The sequence below is a fragment of the Carassius auratus genome, chromosome 14 (genome assembly GCF_003368295.1).
Source record: "Carassius auratus strain Wakin chromosome 14, ASM336829v1, whole genome shotgun sequence".
NCBI lineage: Eukaryota > Metazoa > Chordata > Actinopteri > Cypriniformes > Cyprinidae > Carassius > Carassius auratus.
Window position 1 is genome coordinate 5,822,108 of NC_039256.1, and position 17,003 is coordinate 5,839,110.

Consider the following 17,003-nt stretch of genomic DNA (forward strand, 5'->3'; position numbering starts at 1 on the left):
TCTTGTGTTTACATCAATGCATTCAACAGCGTCTGCTGCAGAGCGTCTACACATCTATGTTTTGCTTTCATTTCTTTGAAAACGAGACGATCATCGGTACACACGGTAGTTCCGAGCGCGTCCGAGAGTAGCGCCGCCGTGCGATAGAGAGAGCGCGCGCCTCTGCTGCATCTGTGATCGCTTGTGTGTTAGATTACTGGCGTCATGGACGAGCTCGCGGTGGAAGTGCGAGGAGCGAGCGGAGCTTTCTACAAGGTGGGTTTCAGATGTCGTGTTCTATGCCTCCTGGGTGTTTCTAACTCACCGGATGATGGAAATAATGTTTGTAAAATATGATTCAATCCGTCGTTAACGCAGATCTGAATACACGATGGTGCAGTAGGCCCAGTCTGCCTGAAACACAAGGCCTCTTCGACGATTGTTTCCGTGAACAGGCTTTAAACATTCATCGCAATAAGTTGATGGCACGCATGTTATTAAAACATATCAGCTGTGTTGAAACCAGAATGTGTCAGTGTGCTGGTTCTGCTCAGATGTGTGTATAGTACACCGAGTCCTCACTTACGGATGGAAATGTGTTTCATTGTACATCATAAAAACATATTCATGGTTCTAGACCTAAATGTTTCCTGAATATCTTCAAATGCCATCATCCATACGTTGAAGCCCAAGTTGGGAGTATTAGGGGATATTAAAATGCTTGTTTACGCAAATGGACAGAATCATGTAAATTAATGTAATGCTGAAAGAACACTTAATAAAGGCTGGGGAAATTATTTTATTATATGTAACGCTTTTTTTTTTCTTTCTTCTTCTAGTTGTGATCCACTCTAAAGAATAATGATAATCAATGATGAACTGTAAATTATGCTCTGGCAGTATACATGAACAGCTAAAGTAATATTGTGAAAGTCAAGTAAATTCATTGTTTGTAGTGTTATATGTCGTATATATCGTAATGTTAGCTTGTCATTTTTCTTTTCATAATATTTTTGCTGTGTTAATAAATAATTTTGTTGGACAATATATGCACCTGTGATGCTCCGAAATGTTCTGTAAATGCCTTTTTTATTTCCTACAGGCCTCTGTTAAAGATGTTCATGAGAGTACAGTCACTGTCTCCTTTGAGAACAAGTGAGTAACAAAACAAATGTGCTGCAAGGTCAAAATAGTCTCACATTCAGATTTACATGATTTGTTTTGTTTTCAGTGTGTGTGTATATATATAATTTATATATATATATATATATATATATATATATATATATATATATATATATATAATTATATATATATATAATTATATATATATATATATATATATATAATTATATATATATATATATATATATATATATAATTATATATATTATACACGCATAAAAAAAATGTGTGTATATATATATATATATATAATCTCATTAAAATTCATTAAAATCTGAAAGTGATATTGTATTGGTTCCTTATGCAATTATGAAAAAGAAAAAATTAACTACTATATTTTATGGTTTTGCAGTTGGCAGCCAGAACGACAGATTCCTTTCCATGATATCCGGTTTCCACCTCCAACCGGCTTTCAGAAAGAGATAAACGAGAACGATGAAGTGGAGGTAGGTGCTGTCAAATACTGCTAAACATGGAGAATGTTCTTTAAAATGAAACGCATATTACATAAATCCACAGAATTTTTATTTATTTATTATTATTATTATTATTTTATTTTTTTTGTAAATTTACCACATTTAACTGCGTCTTCCACAGGTTTACTCCAGGGCCAACGATAAAGAGCCCTGTGGATGGTGGCTAGCCAAAGTTCGCATGGTGAAAGGAGAGGTAACCAGATTCCCTTTCTGTTCAAGTAGAAGTTAGGGGTGCTCCGATCAGGATGGTTTACCACAAACACAACATTTAGCCATTATCCTGAATTCCAATCCAAACATTATTTAAAATGCCTTTTCAGCATTGATTCTTTTTCACACAGTCATGTAAAATACTGTCATAGACGCGTTTCAACGCGATAAATATTATAAACTTGCATTACTTTTGCACTTCTAGATTTATACATGAAGTTGCTCAAGCAAGTGGCAGAACATTTAAACTGTTATCTTATGTGGTCACAGCCATTAAAACTTACCAAACGATGCTCTGTGACTTTAATTCAGCGTGTGCTGTAGAAGCGATCTATGGGCCCCCCTGTCCACAATGTATTTGCATGTATGCTGATTATGTGTCATGTTGTAACAATATTTTGCTTTTCTGCCCTGCACTTATAGTTTTATGTGATAGAATACGCAGCCTGTGATGCCACGCTAAATGAAATCGTCACATTAGAGAGGTTACGACCTGTCAACCCCAACAAAGCCGCCTCCAAGAACCCCTTTCTCAAAACCAGACTAGATGTTCCTGAAGACCTAAGACAGATGTAAGTTCCTCTTCTGTCGCTGAGTTTTAAGTGTGACTTCAAACTGGGATGTTGTTGGTTCAAATCTGTGCCGTTTCTGGATAGGTGTGCGAAAGACTCTGCACATAAAGACTTCAAAAAAGCGATCGGAGCGTTTAACGTCACTTACGACTCGGAAGAAAAGCAGTTGGTTATTTTGGTAATATGCAATGTTTCAGATCGATTTAAGGATTTCTGATTTCACATCTGTAAGTTGTTTTAAGTCGACTCTTGTCTTCCTTTTTCAGTCTGTTAATGAGGTTACAGCAAAGCGGATAGCCATGTTGAGTGACATGCACTTCAGGAGTCTGCGCACGAAGCTGACGCTCATGCTGAGGAACGAGGAAGCAACCCGACAGCTGGAGGTACTGCCTGACGCTTAGTGTCAGGTTCACCTTGCTTTCTTACACTCACTCGCAATACTCTCAAACGGTCATATGCCAAGTCCAAAACTGTTTTTTATTTCACAGTCGTGTAATTATGTTTTGTTGATGTAATACAACGGTCTCGAGGAAGGCTGGTAGTATTTTCGTAAATTCCTTTTTTTTTTATTTCTATTAGAATGACCTGCAGCATGTCACGGGGCACAAATGCATGGGGTGACATTAGAGGGAGTCTATATTTAACAGGTGTAAAAGGGTGTAAACGTGCATATGCACAGCTGTGTTGGCCTGTATCCCTGCTTTGGCATAATATGATACTCCGCTGATATGCAGAGCTATATTTACAGATGCATAGGCTCCATATAGGTATTGTTTTAGCTCTTTAAGTGTGTTTTATCTGTGCAAATGCTGTGTTTATGGTCAAATTGTAGGCACTTAAGGTGTGTGTGTGTGTGTGGGGGGGGTTATATATAGGTTTTCAAGCATCAAAACAAAAGTTTAATACAGCCCCCCCATGCATTTGAATGTCATGTTTGTCATTTTGTAAAAATCATACATTATTACCTTGATTTGCATACAAATAGTCATTCAGTGTAACAGTAGTTTGCATAACAAAGAAGAAAAAAAAATCGTCAGGCATGTTTTTAACCAGAATTAGATAATATTAAAATGGTTAGTTCATCCAAAAATGAAAATTGTCATTAATGACTCGCCCGCATGTCGTTGCAAATCCGTGAGACCTCCTTTCGTCTTTGGAACACAGTTTAAGATATTTTAGATTTAGTCTGAGAGCTTTGAGTCTCTCCATTGAAATTGTGTGTACGGTTTACTGTCCATGTCCAGAAAGGTAAGAAAAACATATTCAAAGTAGTCCATGTGACATCAGAGGGTCAGTTAGAATTTATTGAAGCATTGAATATACATTTTGGTCTAAAAATAACAAAAGATGATGACTTCATTCAGCATTGTCTTCTCTTTCGTGTCTGTTGTGAGCGCGTTCACAACACTGCAGTGATGCTGCTGATGTATGATGCTGCTGACGTGTTATCTTTGGTATTGGGCGCACCAGAAAACATGTCAGCAGCCTCATACGTCGTGAACTCACTGACGTATTATTACCTTTCTGGACATGGATCGTATACCGTACAAACATTTTCAATGGAGGGTTTAGAAAGCTCTTGGACTAAATCTAAAATATCTTAAACTGTGTTCTGAAGATGAACGGAGGTTTTACAGGTTTGGAACAACTTGAGGGTGAGTCATTACTGACATAATTTTCATTTTTGGGTGAACTAACCCTTTAAGGATCACAGTGCAAGCCACAAATACAAATTAATTGTCATTCTAAATCTTTACCCATGTTTTCCACTATCCTTCAAAAGACTTCTACCCATTTGGCAGCAAGAAGTTTTAAATAATTTAAAATGTAATAAAATGTAGTATGGCCACTAGTGTTGGGCGATACGCTTCATTTTCAGATCGTCAACTTGTGAAATCGCCGATCATCTGATATTATCGTGTTTGTGCGGGGCAGTGCAATAGTTGACTCATTTGCTCATAAATCTTAGAATTTAACAATTTATTTAACAATTTATCAACTTAGGCCATTTATTTACCTTCGTATTTTTCTGATTTAATTGTCTACTTCAATTTATATTACTATTTATCTCAGGAAATGATGCAGCAGAAATTTCAATAATTGTCTGTAATTCTGCAGGCAAAGATGGAATTGGTTAACAAGAAAAATATGCCATCGCCTATTTGGCATTTTTTTGGTTTTAAACCAGATGCGAAAGGCGAGCCTGAGGACCTAACTCAAGCAATCTGCGAAATTTGCACAAAAGTTGTGTCTGTACATGAATTTCAAACGACAAACCTGTTTGCACATTTGCGTACTCATCACCCCGCTGTGGCTGCTAAACTAGCAGCAAAAGAAGCTTCAGTGGCGGTCAACAAAGATCCAAGTCAGCCATCCATTGTCGGAGCTTTTGCAAAAAGCACCAAATACAAACGAAACAGTGAAAGGTGGGCCCGGTGCACGGCAGCGGTTTCCAAGTATATCGCAAAAGAGATGGTTTCCCATCATACCGTTGAAAAGGAAAGCTTCAAAGAACTACTTCAGACATTTGACAAACAGTATGAGCTGCCGGGGCGTAAGTACTTCACCAAAACTGCCATCCCTGATCTGTACAATAAAACGAGGGAAACCATTGCTAAAGATTTGAAATCGGTTGACTTTGTCGCTTTGACCACAGACATGTGGTCAAGCATAAATATGACCCCCTACATAACCGTTACAGCCCATTATATTTCAGAGGATTGGGAACTGATGGCTAAATGTCTCGAAACAACATTCGTCCCGGAGAACCACACTGCAGAGGCACTGGCTGAGGTGCTGACAGAGGTTGTGCATGATTGGGACATAGAGGAGAGTAATATTTCCTGCATCACAACTGACAACGGGGCGAACATTGTTGCGGCCATACAAGGGCTCAAATGGCCATGGCTAAACTGTTTTGGTCATAACTTGAATGTGGCAGTGAATTATTCACTGCAAAAGGAAAAGCCAAGAACTGATCGTGCGTTTGGAATCTGTCGCTCAATTAATGGAGCATTCTCTCACAGCTGGCAGAGACTAAGAGAGCTCTGCACGATGCAGGAACAACTCAATCTACCTCAAACCATGTTGGTAACGGTAAGTCAAATGAATCTTAATTCATAATGTTTCTCTACAGATATCTTAATATAACCTAGTCTATCATAATAGTCCACAGAAAATAACGAAAACTTTAATAGCTAATAGCCAAATTTTATTATTATTATTATTATTATTATTATTATTATTATTATTGTAGGATTGCGCAACTCATTGGAAATCAACCTATGCCATGGTCGTAAAAGTCCTGGAGCAGCTCCCTGCAATCGAACGAGTTTTTGCAGATGACCAGAGCCGTCGCACACTCCCAAACCTAACTTGGCAGGACATTGCCATACTAGAGGCTGTTAAAGATGGGTTAAAGCCTGTCGCAGAATTTACTGATATTGTATCAGCTGAAAATTACGTGACCGTCTCATCTCTGCTGCCGGTGCTGCTGCTTATGGCGGATATCCTGAAGGAGGAGGAGGCTGACGTAAAGATGGTGTCAGAAATTAAAAAGGGGATCTTGGAGAAACTTGAATCGAAATATGACGACAACACACTTCAGCTGATGCGCAAAGCCACCATCCTTGACCCACGCTATAAGGGAGACCATATTGAGTGCGAACAACTTGACGTGGTCAAAAGTCAATCGGTTGACTTTGTCGCTTTGACCACAGACATGTGGTCAAGCATAAATATGACCCCCTACATAACCGTTACAGCCCAAGGTTGAGATGGTGGCATCATGGAACAATAAAATCAAGCCACCTGTACGCATCGGAGCGGAGGAGGAGGAGGAGGAAGAGAAAGTAGAAGGGGCAGCAGCTGAAAAACAGAGGTTGAGATGGTGGCATCATGGAACAATAAAATCAAGCCACCTGTACGCATCGGAGCGGAGGAGGAGGAGGAGGAAGAGAAAGTAGAAGGGGCAGCAGCTGAAAAACAGAGGTTGAGATGGTGGCATCATGGAACAATAAAATCAAGCCACCTGTACGCATCGGAGCGGAGGAGGAGGAGGAGGAAGAGAAAGTAGAAGGGGCAGCAGCTGAAAAACAGCCGGCTATGAGGTCCAAAACACTGGGACGTCTTCTGGGCAGAGTGAAGCAGTCCATGTCCACAATCCCCATGCGAGCAAAAATGGAGATCACATCCTACTTGCAAGAGGAAGTTATTGATGGTGATGACAAGCCACTGGAATGGTGGAAAAAAAATAGAAGCCAGTTTCCTTTAATGGCAAATATGGCTAAAAAATACCTGTGCATTACGGCTACCAGCACTCCATCCGAGCGAGTGTTCAGTGCAGCGGGCAACATAGTTACTCCCCACCACAACCTCCTCAGACCAGACAGAGTAAACCAGCTTGTTTTTTTAGCTAAAAATCTGTAGACATAAATATCTGAATGGTATAACGGAAATTATTCTAATCATTCCTGGCCTTGTTTGTTTTAGGAATAGGCAATAAGTTAATTCGAGAACATTTGAGGTTGTAATGTAGCCTAACTATTTTGATCTTACATTTTAGTTCTGATTCTTCCATTTTTATTAAAGCCTATTTTGTTATTTAATATTTTGGGGTTACCATCAACCTGTTTATTTTAATGGACATAATCTATCTGCGGTATTTCATATTAACTCATTGTTCTTTTTAAGAAGTTGTCGTTAAGTTGTTTGAAATAAAGCTGCTTTTAATTTAAATTCTTGACTGATTTTTGTGTGTTTGGACTAATTAGACGGTTGTTATAGTTTATCATTTTAATTCTATAATAACAGTAGTAGCAATTTGTTATTGTATCCTATTATTTAGGTAGGCTATTAGTATTAATAAATGTTCAACATCACTGTTTACATGTTCACGGAGTGTTCAAAAACTCAAGTGCACGTCTTGCAAGTGACAATTAGGCTATGCGGTGCTGTTAACGTGAATAATATAGACTATAGCCTTGCACAATAATTGTAATTCATTTATTATTATTATTAATACTAGTGAACATATTTTCTGTTCAAGATAAAAAATATATATTTAATATTCATAAGCCAAATATCGTCTTTGAAATTGCCGTAGGGCTCAGGTTTTCTGCCTATCGTCGATACACGATACTATCGTCTATCGGCACAACCATAAAGTACTGGTCAGAAAAAGAATGTTGTTTCATTTGTATCTGTTATGCTGAATGACAATGGAACATTATTTCACCCTTATTTTAATTTCACAAATGTTATTAAAGAGATTAAAGTACTTGAATTTAATGTGCTTTATGTATGTAAAAACATTTTTGTAAGTTTAATATGATGTGGTCACCAAAAGTCTAGTCTTTGACCGTGTGTGCGTGCGTATGTATGTATTGTATTTTTTTTTTTTTTTTTTTTTTTGAACGAATGTTTTATTTAATACATTTTTAATTTCCATAATCTAACAAAACTGTTGTGTTAATGTACCGTGTTTTTCGGACTATAAGTCGCACCTGAGTATAAGTCGCATCAGTCCAAAAATACGTCATGATGAGGAAAAAAAACATACAAGTCGCACTGGACTAGTAAGTCACATTTATTAAGAACCAAGAGAAAACATTACCGTCTACAGCCGCGAGAGGGCGCTCTATGCTGCTTAGTGTAGGCTACAGGAGCACTGAGCAGCATAGAGCGCCATCTGGCGGCTGGAGACGGTAATGTTTTATCTTGGTTCATTCTCTTGGTTAATTTCTCTCGGTTCATGTCAAATCAATTTTGATAAATTAGTCGCACCTGACTATAAGTCACAGGACCAGCCAAACTATGAAAAAAAGTGTGACTTATAGTCCGCAAAATATGGTAGTTATACAGCAGTTATAAATATATTTTAATTTATTATTAAAATAATTTGAAGAATATGCTTTGCAAATGTGTGCTAACTTCATGTTTTAACATTGCTTGTGTAGCTGGACTTTTTTCGTAAAGACTTTTCCTGGTAGTGTACTTTGCTGATAGTTTTTGATCTCGCTGTTATGTGGAGAGCACTCTTGTGTGCAGATGTGCTTGAAATTTAATAATATACTCCACGCACCTACTGCATCCTCCTCATGAGCCAAAACCCAACTAAACGTGTCACACAACTTTTTTTTTTTTGCTTTTTTTTTTTTATTACAAAAATGAACCATTTTTATTACTAAGAAGTAACATACACTATGCACTACATCGTAACATACATCATGCACTATGTGTGTATACAAAGCATTAAATATTTTATCGCCCCTTTAATGAGTCCATTTGTGCATTGGTATGAACCCTGAGGCTAGTAAAAAAGGAATATCGAAATAGTGAAAACAAACAGAATATATTTCAGAACACTGGCCTTTTTCCCCCCAGAGTTCTCGGCAACTGGCCTCAAGGTTCCATGAGCAGTTTGTGGTGCGTGATGATCTCATGGGACTGGCCATAGGCACCCATGGGGCGAATATCCAGCAGGCCAGAAAGATCCCTGGGGTCACAACCATTGACCTCGATGAAGAGACCTGCACGTTTCACATCTATGGAGAGGTAACCTCTTTTTTGGTGACTTTCTGGTAAGGTTAAACACAGTTAAATGTGATGCTAGAACATATAAGCCTGCCTTGACGTTTGGGATGGATTTTGTTTGACTTCCAGGACCAGGAGGCTGTACGGAAGGCCAGAAGCTACCTGGAATTTTCAGAAGATATAATCAAAGTTCCTAAGAATTTAGTCGGTGAGGATCACTTAAATGAACCGCTTTCTCCTTCACGAACTGGTACTGCTGTCCTGCACCGTGATGGTTAATGCGCATCATTAAATTTGTTTCTACCCTGTCCTGCAGGAAAAGTCATTGGCAAGAGTGGGAAGCTGATTCAAGAGGTCGTGGATAAATCAGGTGTTGTCAGGGTTCGAGTGGAACCGGAAAATGACAAAAAGCCCTCTCCATTAGAGGAGGTCAGTGAGTGGGTTGCTGAACACACGCGTTGTTGTATTTATGGGCGGCAAAAATGATGATGCTGAAAAAATGCATTAAATCATAATAACTGGTGTGACTTTATTATAGCCGACTTATCAATTTTACTGAATATTTCAAAGTGTGCTTTAAGAATGAAAAAGCTAAACTGAAGCTCAGTGTGTTGTACATATATATTTAACGAACGTGTAGGCATTTCCAAATTAGTATTTAAATGATCATTCATAAATGATTTGAATTCCATCCACAGGGAATGGTGCCATTTGTGTTTGTGGGGACGAAGGAAAGCATTTCAAATGCCCGGATCCTGCTGGACTACCATCTGAATTATCTAAAGGTAAGAACCAGTTTTAAAGTTTTCTGAGACCGTTACTATCCAGCATACTTGGGATATATTGAAGTAAACCTTCAACTCAAAGAATTAAACTTTGGTGTATAACTCATCTGGATTTTTTTTTTTTAATTATTATTCTTTGCCAGTTAAAACAAATTCAGTAGAATTAAAAATTCTGAAGATTACAGTTCTTCTTAACTGCTGTTTTCTTCTTAATTTTTTGTTTAAATTTTTTAAGTTGGAGAAAGTAACCTTAACAAAATATACTTATTTAAACAACGGAAACAGTTCTTTATAATTTAAATTCTTAAGTTATTCTTAAATTAGAGAATGTTGTATTTCCAAAAAAAAATAAAGAATAATAAATACATTTTTTATTTTTACCCCAAAAGTAACCTTAAAATATACCTATTTGAACAACGGAAATAGTTATTTATGATAGTTATATTAAACATATATATATATATATATATATTCATTTAAAACTTAAATAAAGGGTCCTTTGGTATATTATTAATCTTTTTTTTTTTTTTGACCCAATAGTAACCTTAACAAAATATACCTATTTGAAGAAATTTTTCTTCAATGAGTTGATCAGACCATTTTCTACAAGAACCGTTAAAAAATTATTTTTGTTGTTTTTTTCGCTCCCCTTAGGAACATTCTTTTTTTAAGATTTCCATTAATCTGTCCCCCATATACCAGTGAGACCTGGGCTTGTCTTTGTGACCTTTGCATTTGTGGTTTTGTGCATTAGTTTGTATGAGTTCTGCTTTAATAAACAACGCAGTTACTTCTAAAAATATAAACGTCTAGTTATCCTTCCCGTTGAACAGTTTTCCTCACAGAGCACATTAGTGCTCATTACAAAGCAGCATTTGTTGATAAGTGACGTACTAAATCCCCCAGAGAGACTCATGTGATGTTCACTACTGATTTAGACCCTTTGTTCTTGTGTGATGGTGCATTCTTCATGTTCAGGAGGTAGATCAGCTGCGAATGGAGCGACTCCAGATCGATGAACAGCTCCGACAGATCGGTGGAGGTCCTAGAGCTCTGCCGGGACGACCCGAGAAAGAAAAACCTTTCATGGCTGATAATGGAATGGGACCCTCACGAGGTGGCGGCAAACCCTTTGGTCGTGGAGGGAGAGGGAGACGGGGCCCGACACTGGCTTCAGGTATGAGCGGCCTCAAATGAATGAAGTTAGAGCATATCTGGATATGGAAAGGTTCTAAACCTTTTCTAAGAAAATATGGAAGCATCCGGCGAGCACAAGTGAAAGTGTTAATTATGGTAATCACTTTCTTCATAATGGACTGTATTTGTCCCAGGCACCAACTCTGAGGCCTCCAATGCATCCGAGACCGAATCGGATCACAGAGATGAGCTCAGTGACTGGTCCCTGGCCCCTACAGATGAGGAGTCCATGGGTTACCCCAAAAGGGCCCCTGATGGACGCAAAAGGGGTGGAGGGCCCCGGGGTCGTGGAGGAAGGGGAAGAGGAGGATACAAAAGTCAGTTTTTGATCTGCAACCCATCTTAAGGCCTTTTTGCAAAGTATATATGTATATTAGTATGTATTTGATGTTAAGGGTTCTCATGGCTCATTTGATTCAAGAGGATTTAGTTATTTTTTTGATACCTTGCATGGATTTTTAATGTTTCCTTTCGTCTTAACTCAGCTGAAGACATGCACTGGAATGAGTCCCGCTCCCGTAGCTCCAGAGACTCGAAGCTGAGACCCCAGGAAGACTCACTGCAGGTCTCACTCTTCTATCATCATATGAGCAGTTATTTTGCATATTAGTGAACTGAATCATATAAGATACTGAATTGAAATGCACAATATGCACAATATTTAAATAGTGTTAAGTTAAACTTTCTCTTTTTCTTGGAAAATTGTATCTGACAACAAGACACCAGTATGTCTAAATATTGACCTATTTGTTTATCATTAACATTTACAATATTTATGCACTATTTTTTTAGTTTATTTGTTTTATTATTTGTAATGTTTGTCAAATTTATTTAAATTTGGAACATTTTTAATAATCATAAAAATCTGTAAATAAGCTGCCAATATCCGATATACAAGTTTACAATTCTTGATGCTGAAATTAATATATATTATACACCTAGTTTTAAAAGGTGAAAAATATTATTGTATATTCAGACTGAAGCCTGGATGGTATTAAATATTTCTCAATGAAATTTAAATAAAATGTCTAAAAATTATATATATATTTTTTATTATTTTAATTATTATTATTATTATTATATATTTTTTTTAAGTTTATCAAGTAGTTATTCATATGTAAGTAATAAAATAAGGAGCAAATAACATTCAATAGAACAATAGGACTCGATTAAAAAAATTAATCTAATTAATTAGAGGCTTTAATTAATTAATCGAAATTAATCGCATTTTAATCACATATAAATATTTGACCTGAGAACAGTGAGAATTTTTTTTTTTTTTTTTTACATGGATTTATAGTGTACCTCTGAATAATGACTGAATACATAAGCTTAGAAAACATCTCTCTGTTGCTTCAGAGGCCATAACATAAGATAACCAACATAACATAACCAAGTCCAACTCTCAATCACCTTGGCCAAAACAATAAAGAGTTCAACATAAACTGTTGCACCAACAAAATAATACATAGTTCAACATAAAGTGTAAAGTCCACGCTAGCTGCTATATGTTTTGCGTTGAGGTGATACTTGAGACTCGATGTGCTGCGGTGATATGCGAAGTTTGCGAACGCTAGTTGGTGCTTCAGTATAATCGGTCCGCCGAAACTCATCCAGTGAGAAACGTTCTGCGGTGCAAAAATAAGTTATAAAAAATGTGGGAATTTTTTTTTCCTTTAATTAATCTTAATTAACGCGTTATTTTTTGTGTAATTAATCTCAATTAACGTGTTAAAGTCCCGGCCCTAATTTTTATAGCTTGGCTAATGCTTTATGAAACATAAAATGTTGTTCATTTTATTTTTTTGTGTTTGTTTATCAGATCCGCATCGACAGCAATAACGAGAGGAGCGTCCACGCCAGCCGAGGCTCTCAGACTCTGGCAGGAGACAGCGGAGGGAACCGGCAGAGACCCATAAAGGACCGAGGGATGAAAAAAGACAAGCAGGACGGCCCGGACAGCCAAGCCGTTGTGAACGGTGTTTCGTAGAAAATAACGTGCCCCCTTTCCCCCATTCTCCCACTCAGCTCCACCAATCCAGATGCTTCTTCATTAGACACACATTAGGCCAAAGAGAACCAGGTCAGTAGGGCTGTCGCAAGACATGACATAAAGCACACTTTGTAATTGTTAGTTGGGCTAAAAGACGAGGTCTCTTGGTGTGTGGTGTGTTGGATTCGGTAATCTTCACGGATTCGAGAGACCGGTCTCTAAATCACAACAGAAGCTACAGGTTTTCTAATTGACTTTCTAAACAACTACCTACGAAACATAAAGAAGCTGTGGATTAAATGTCTCTCGAAATGGAATCCTGAAATGTTTTCCGAGCAATTGGTTTTTAAAGTTTTTGTTTTCCACAATGTCCGAACAAAAGGGAAAGAAACGCATTGGAGGATGAACTCAAGCGCTCGGGGCCCAAGTTTATGCCACATCTCCCGGCGTACGTTGTTTTTTTTTTTTACGCGCTTTGGTGTCCATTCTGATGTGAGGTCTTAGCCACATCATTAGCAAAAAATAACAAAAAAACAAAAAAAATGGCAAATGGAAAAAAAAAATTCAATTAAAAAAGCTCCTGTCTGGATCTGTGCCTTTAACTAGTGTGGATAGTATCATAATTTGGATGTTTAAATCAGGGAAGACGATGTGAAGAACATGAAGAAATCTCAGCCGACGACTAAAAAAACAAAAAACTTTCTTTAAACCTTTCTGTGCTGCATGTATTTCACCATCATTTTGTATGTCTGAAAAGCAGGATTCTATCAAGTCGGCCGAATTCTGATATTTTGCCATAGCTGAATTGTGTGTAGTAAAGGTATTAACCGAACTAAACTAGTGGAAGTCATCAATTGTAACCGACCACCCAGAGATGAATATCAATGCTATTTCAGTGTCGTCAACATCACCGAATATGAGTTAATTTTGTCGTTTAGCACATCTTTGCATTGTAGTACAAGGTGTGTTTTTGTTTTTTAGATAAGAGGTAGCGAAGCAGTTTTCTTATGTCATTTTACTCCCACACAAGGTTGTGTGTTGGGACCGTTTTTCTTTCTTTCTCACAAACAGGGTGGAAATGCTCGTTTTGGTATCAGGTCATGCTGGACACAGTAAACTGCCATCTCTCCTGCTGTATTCCTCAGCATCGGGTGTGAAGCACTTCTATCAGATCTCTGTAACATTGTCTGTGTCCTAACAGTGGCTCGTCATAGACTGCAAATGTTGAACTGTGGGGTTGCATTCTGTATATTACGTCATTCGTTAAGAGATTGTCGCTGTTCTTTTTAGATCGAACTTTAAATGTGCACTTATCATGTTTGTGTTACTCTGCAAGTACTTTATAATCTCTAATCCTATAATAAACTAGAATGTGATGAGACTTCTTCAGCAGGTGAATCACATGTATGCTGTCAACAGAACTAAACTGAAGTTTAGGTATCTTCGCTAATTTTGAGTCTACTGTACTTTTGCAGCTGAATTCTCTTGGGGATGGAATAGGCGATGTTAACTTTGCTATGAAAACCGTCTGTCTTATCTGATTAGTGCTTGTGCATTAAACTTTAGTTTACATTTTCGAGAAGACGCGACGCTGTTCTGAACCCACCATTCTTTCCAAACCTGTGACGATAACCGTGGTGGTTTTTATTTTTCTGCTTTTCCTTTGACCGTACAGCAAGAAAAGCGTTCTTTGCTCTTTTTCTCTATGTTTCTAGTTCTCTTCGCGCTCCTGTGCTCTCGCTAGTCACCTTGGCGAGTAACCTGTTAAGCTTATACACACCAGTTTGGAAGCGATTTTGCCTGTGAAAGCGAAACGAAAGCTGTAAAGATCCTGTGACTGGCGGAGGATTCGCAAAAAGACAAACCACTCTCTCGACGGAGGCGGCCCCGGATGCCCCTCTCGTGCGGCTCTTAAAAAAATGTAGCCTTTACATCAAAATAAGGTGTTAAATGGTTTACACTCAGTATTTTTAAAACCTGCGCGTCCACGGCGGTGCAGCGAAACTGGCAAGATGGCGCTGTTCGCCGTAGTCTGTTCGAGAATAACAATAAAAATCACAAAAGTTTCGAGGCTTTGAAAGTGTTGCCAAACAGACTGTTTTCTAGTTATTTATTTTTTTCGGAATGTATATTAAAATGACAAATTGTAAAACCATCTCTTGGACACGTCGTAGGCCATTGTGATTGAAGAAGAGCAGAAAAAAAACAAAACAAAAAAAAACAACGCAACATGAAATACTGTAGATACTGAACTGAGGTAGACTGACCTTGTATGTTACTGCACTTTGGGTAATAACTTCTTTGTACATAATAATAGCAGAACAGACTGGGTTTTATGTTGACATTGTTTGGTTATAGTGCAATATATTTTGTATGCAAGCGGTTTCAATAAATAAAGGTTGATCTTCCTCTGCGATCTGAAGTGTTTTTATTCCTCGCGGGGATTTTGGTGCGTTTTACATTCCATATGTGGTGAAAAATCCGTCATTAAACATGACAGCAGATTTCATTATAGCACGTTAACGTCAGCAGGTTCCTCTCCTTTGCTCCTGTGCTGTTGTGTGTTGGGTTGTTGGTATCTTTGTTCGGTCACTTGGTGGCGCTGTGGCACAGGCTAAATGCTACTATAATGCCACTGCAACTGTTCTTGTAATGAATGCTGGCAGTGCATCAACATTTTAATAGGGGGGAATGCAGGATACACTTTTTGACATTGAGGTGTTTTACCTGAATCCACCTTGTATTTAACCGCTGCATATTCTGCTGTGTTCTAATAATCTGCATGATTTCAAGAGAAAAAGCATGTCAGATTTTCTTTGTTATTAAAGATGAGATTTCATGCTGGTTTATGTTTCAGCTGTGCATTCCAAAGTAAACCGGGCTACCTTGCAAATCTCAGATGTTACTTTTTTATCTATTTGGAAGAATTCTCTTATGCTGGGCGAGGATGCATAAATTGGATTAAAATGCAGTAAAACAGCAATATTGTGAAATGATTACTTTTTTTTTTAATAGCCGTGTTCTGTGTGAATGTTTTAAAATGTAGAATTCACTCTAATATGCTGATTTGCTGCTTGAAAATGCATATTAATGTGTGTGTGTGTGTGTGTGTATATATATATATATATATATATATATATATATATATATATATATATATACATATATATATGGGAAATGAATGTGAATATTTATAATCTCATGGCTCATGATGTCCATAGAATTGTTTTGATGAAGAGTGAAGAACACCATTTATTTCATAGTTTTGATTTATTGTAATAATGTCTTACTGTTTCGTCTACTTTCTCTGACACTATATTGCTGGACAGGGTGCAATTGGAAAGAATAAATAAGTTCTGGTCCCGCATCACTGGATTTCCTCACGAGCTGACAGAAATGTTAGCCACTCTGCCTTTTTGCAGGAGGAAAGGGCCAATTACCTCCGACCCCAAATGAAGTGTGCCCTGAAATCCTCGCCATCATCGTCATCCACCCGATGGATCCACCAGACTGACCTAGTTTCCTCTCCACTAACAACCAGGAGAACAGCAAACCGTGGCCTGAGAAGCTGCATCTTCTCTCTCTCTCATTGGCATGTTGTCTAGTTCATTTAAAGCAACACTCGAAAACCTGTTCCCCCTTCTCTCCCTCCCCCGCTCCTTTCTTTCTCTCCCTGTGCGGTCATTAATAAATGCACGGGAAATTAATGACAACACTTAAAATTATGCCTGCAGTACTATTTAATTAGTATATAATGACAGAAGATATACATCTATCACAGCTCTGTCCCAGTCAAGTGCTTTAAAGTAAAAATGTAGTGCATTAATCTAAAAGTCATAAGATTTAATAGAAATTTCATTTTTTTTTAAGTAACAATGGCATGGTGTTATAAATGTTCATAAAAAATGAATAAAACTTTTTTTTTTTCTTACAATTTGCACCACGTTTACTGTGTTGTGTTGATACAGTATGTGTGTGTGTGTGTATATATATATATATAAAATGATATGGTCATGCCCAAAAATATGGCCACTCTTGGTAAATTCACCCTTGGTTATCCGTTGTTGCAAAT

At 37.6% G+C, this 17,003-nt stretch overlaps 1 protein-coding gene across 2 annotated transcripts in view; it reads left to right on the forward strand.

Annotated features, from left to right (window-relative positions):
- Positions 1-15,347, forward strand: part of LOC113113471 (synaptic functional regulator FMR1-like) — a 15,403-nt gene extending 56 nt beyond the window's left edge. The window contains exons 1-15 of one of the 2 annotated variants that reach the window (XM_026279659.1): positions 1-255; positions 1,082-1,134; positions 1,517-1,610; positions 1,762-1,833; positions 2,274-2,422; positions 2,507-2,600; positions 2,689-2,805; positions 8,807-8,977; positions 9,086-9,164; positions 9,273-9,385; positions 9,655-9,741; positions 10,720-10,918; positions 11,073-11,255; positions 11,424-11,503; positions 12,761-15,347. The exon at positions 1-255 is cut by the window's left edge and continues 43 nt beyond it. In XM_026279659.1, the coding sequence (XP_026135444.1) occupies positions 205-255; positions 1,082-1,134; positions 1,517-1,610; positions 1,762-1,833; positions 2,274-2,422; positions 2,507-2,600; positions 2,689-2,805; positions 8,807-8,977; positions 9,086-9,164; positions 9,273-9,385; positions 9,655-9,741; positions 10,720-10,918; positions 11,073-11,255; positions 11,424-11,503; positions 12,761-12,928 (1,710 nt within the window). In that variant the 5' untranslated portion in view covers positions 1-204 and the 3' untranslated portion in view covers positions 12,929-15,347. Of the gene's footprint in view, positions 256-1,081; positions 1,135-1,516; positions 1,611-1,761; positions 1,834-2,273; positions 2,423-2,506; positions 2,601-2,688; positions 2,806-4,540; positions 5,519-5,678; positions 6,223-8,806; positions 8,978-9,085; positions 9,165-9,272; positions 9,386-9,654; positions 9,742-10,719; positions 10,919-11,072; positions 11,256-11,423; positions 11,504-12,760 lie in introns of those variants that run through there. The other variant, XM_026279657.1, reaches the window with a different exon arrangement.
- Positions 15,348-17,003: the final 1,656 nt, after the last annotated feature.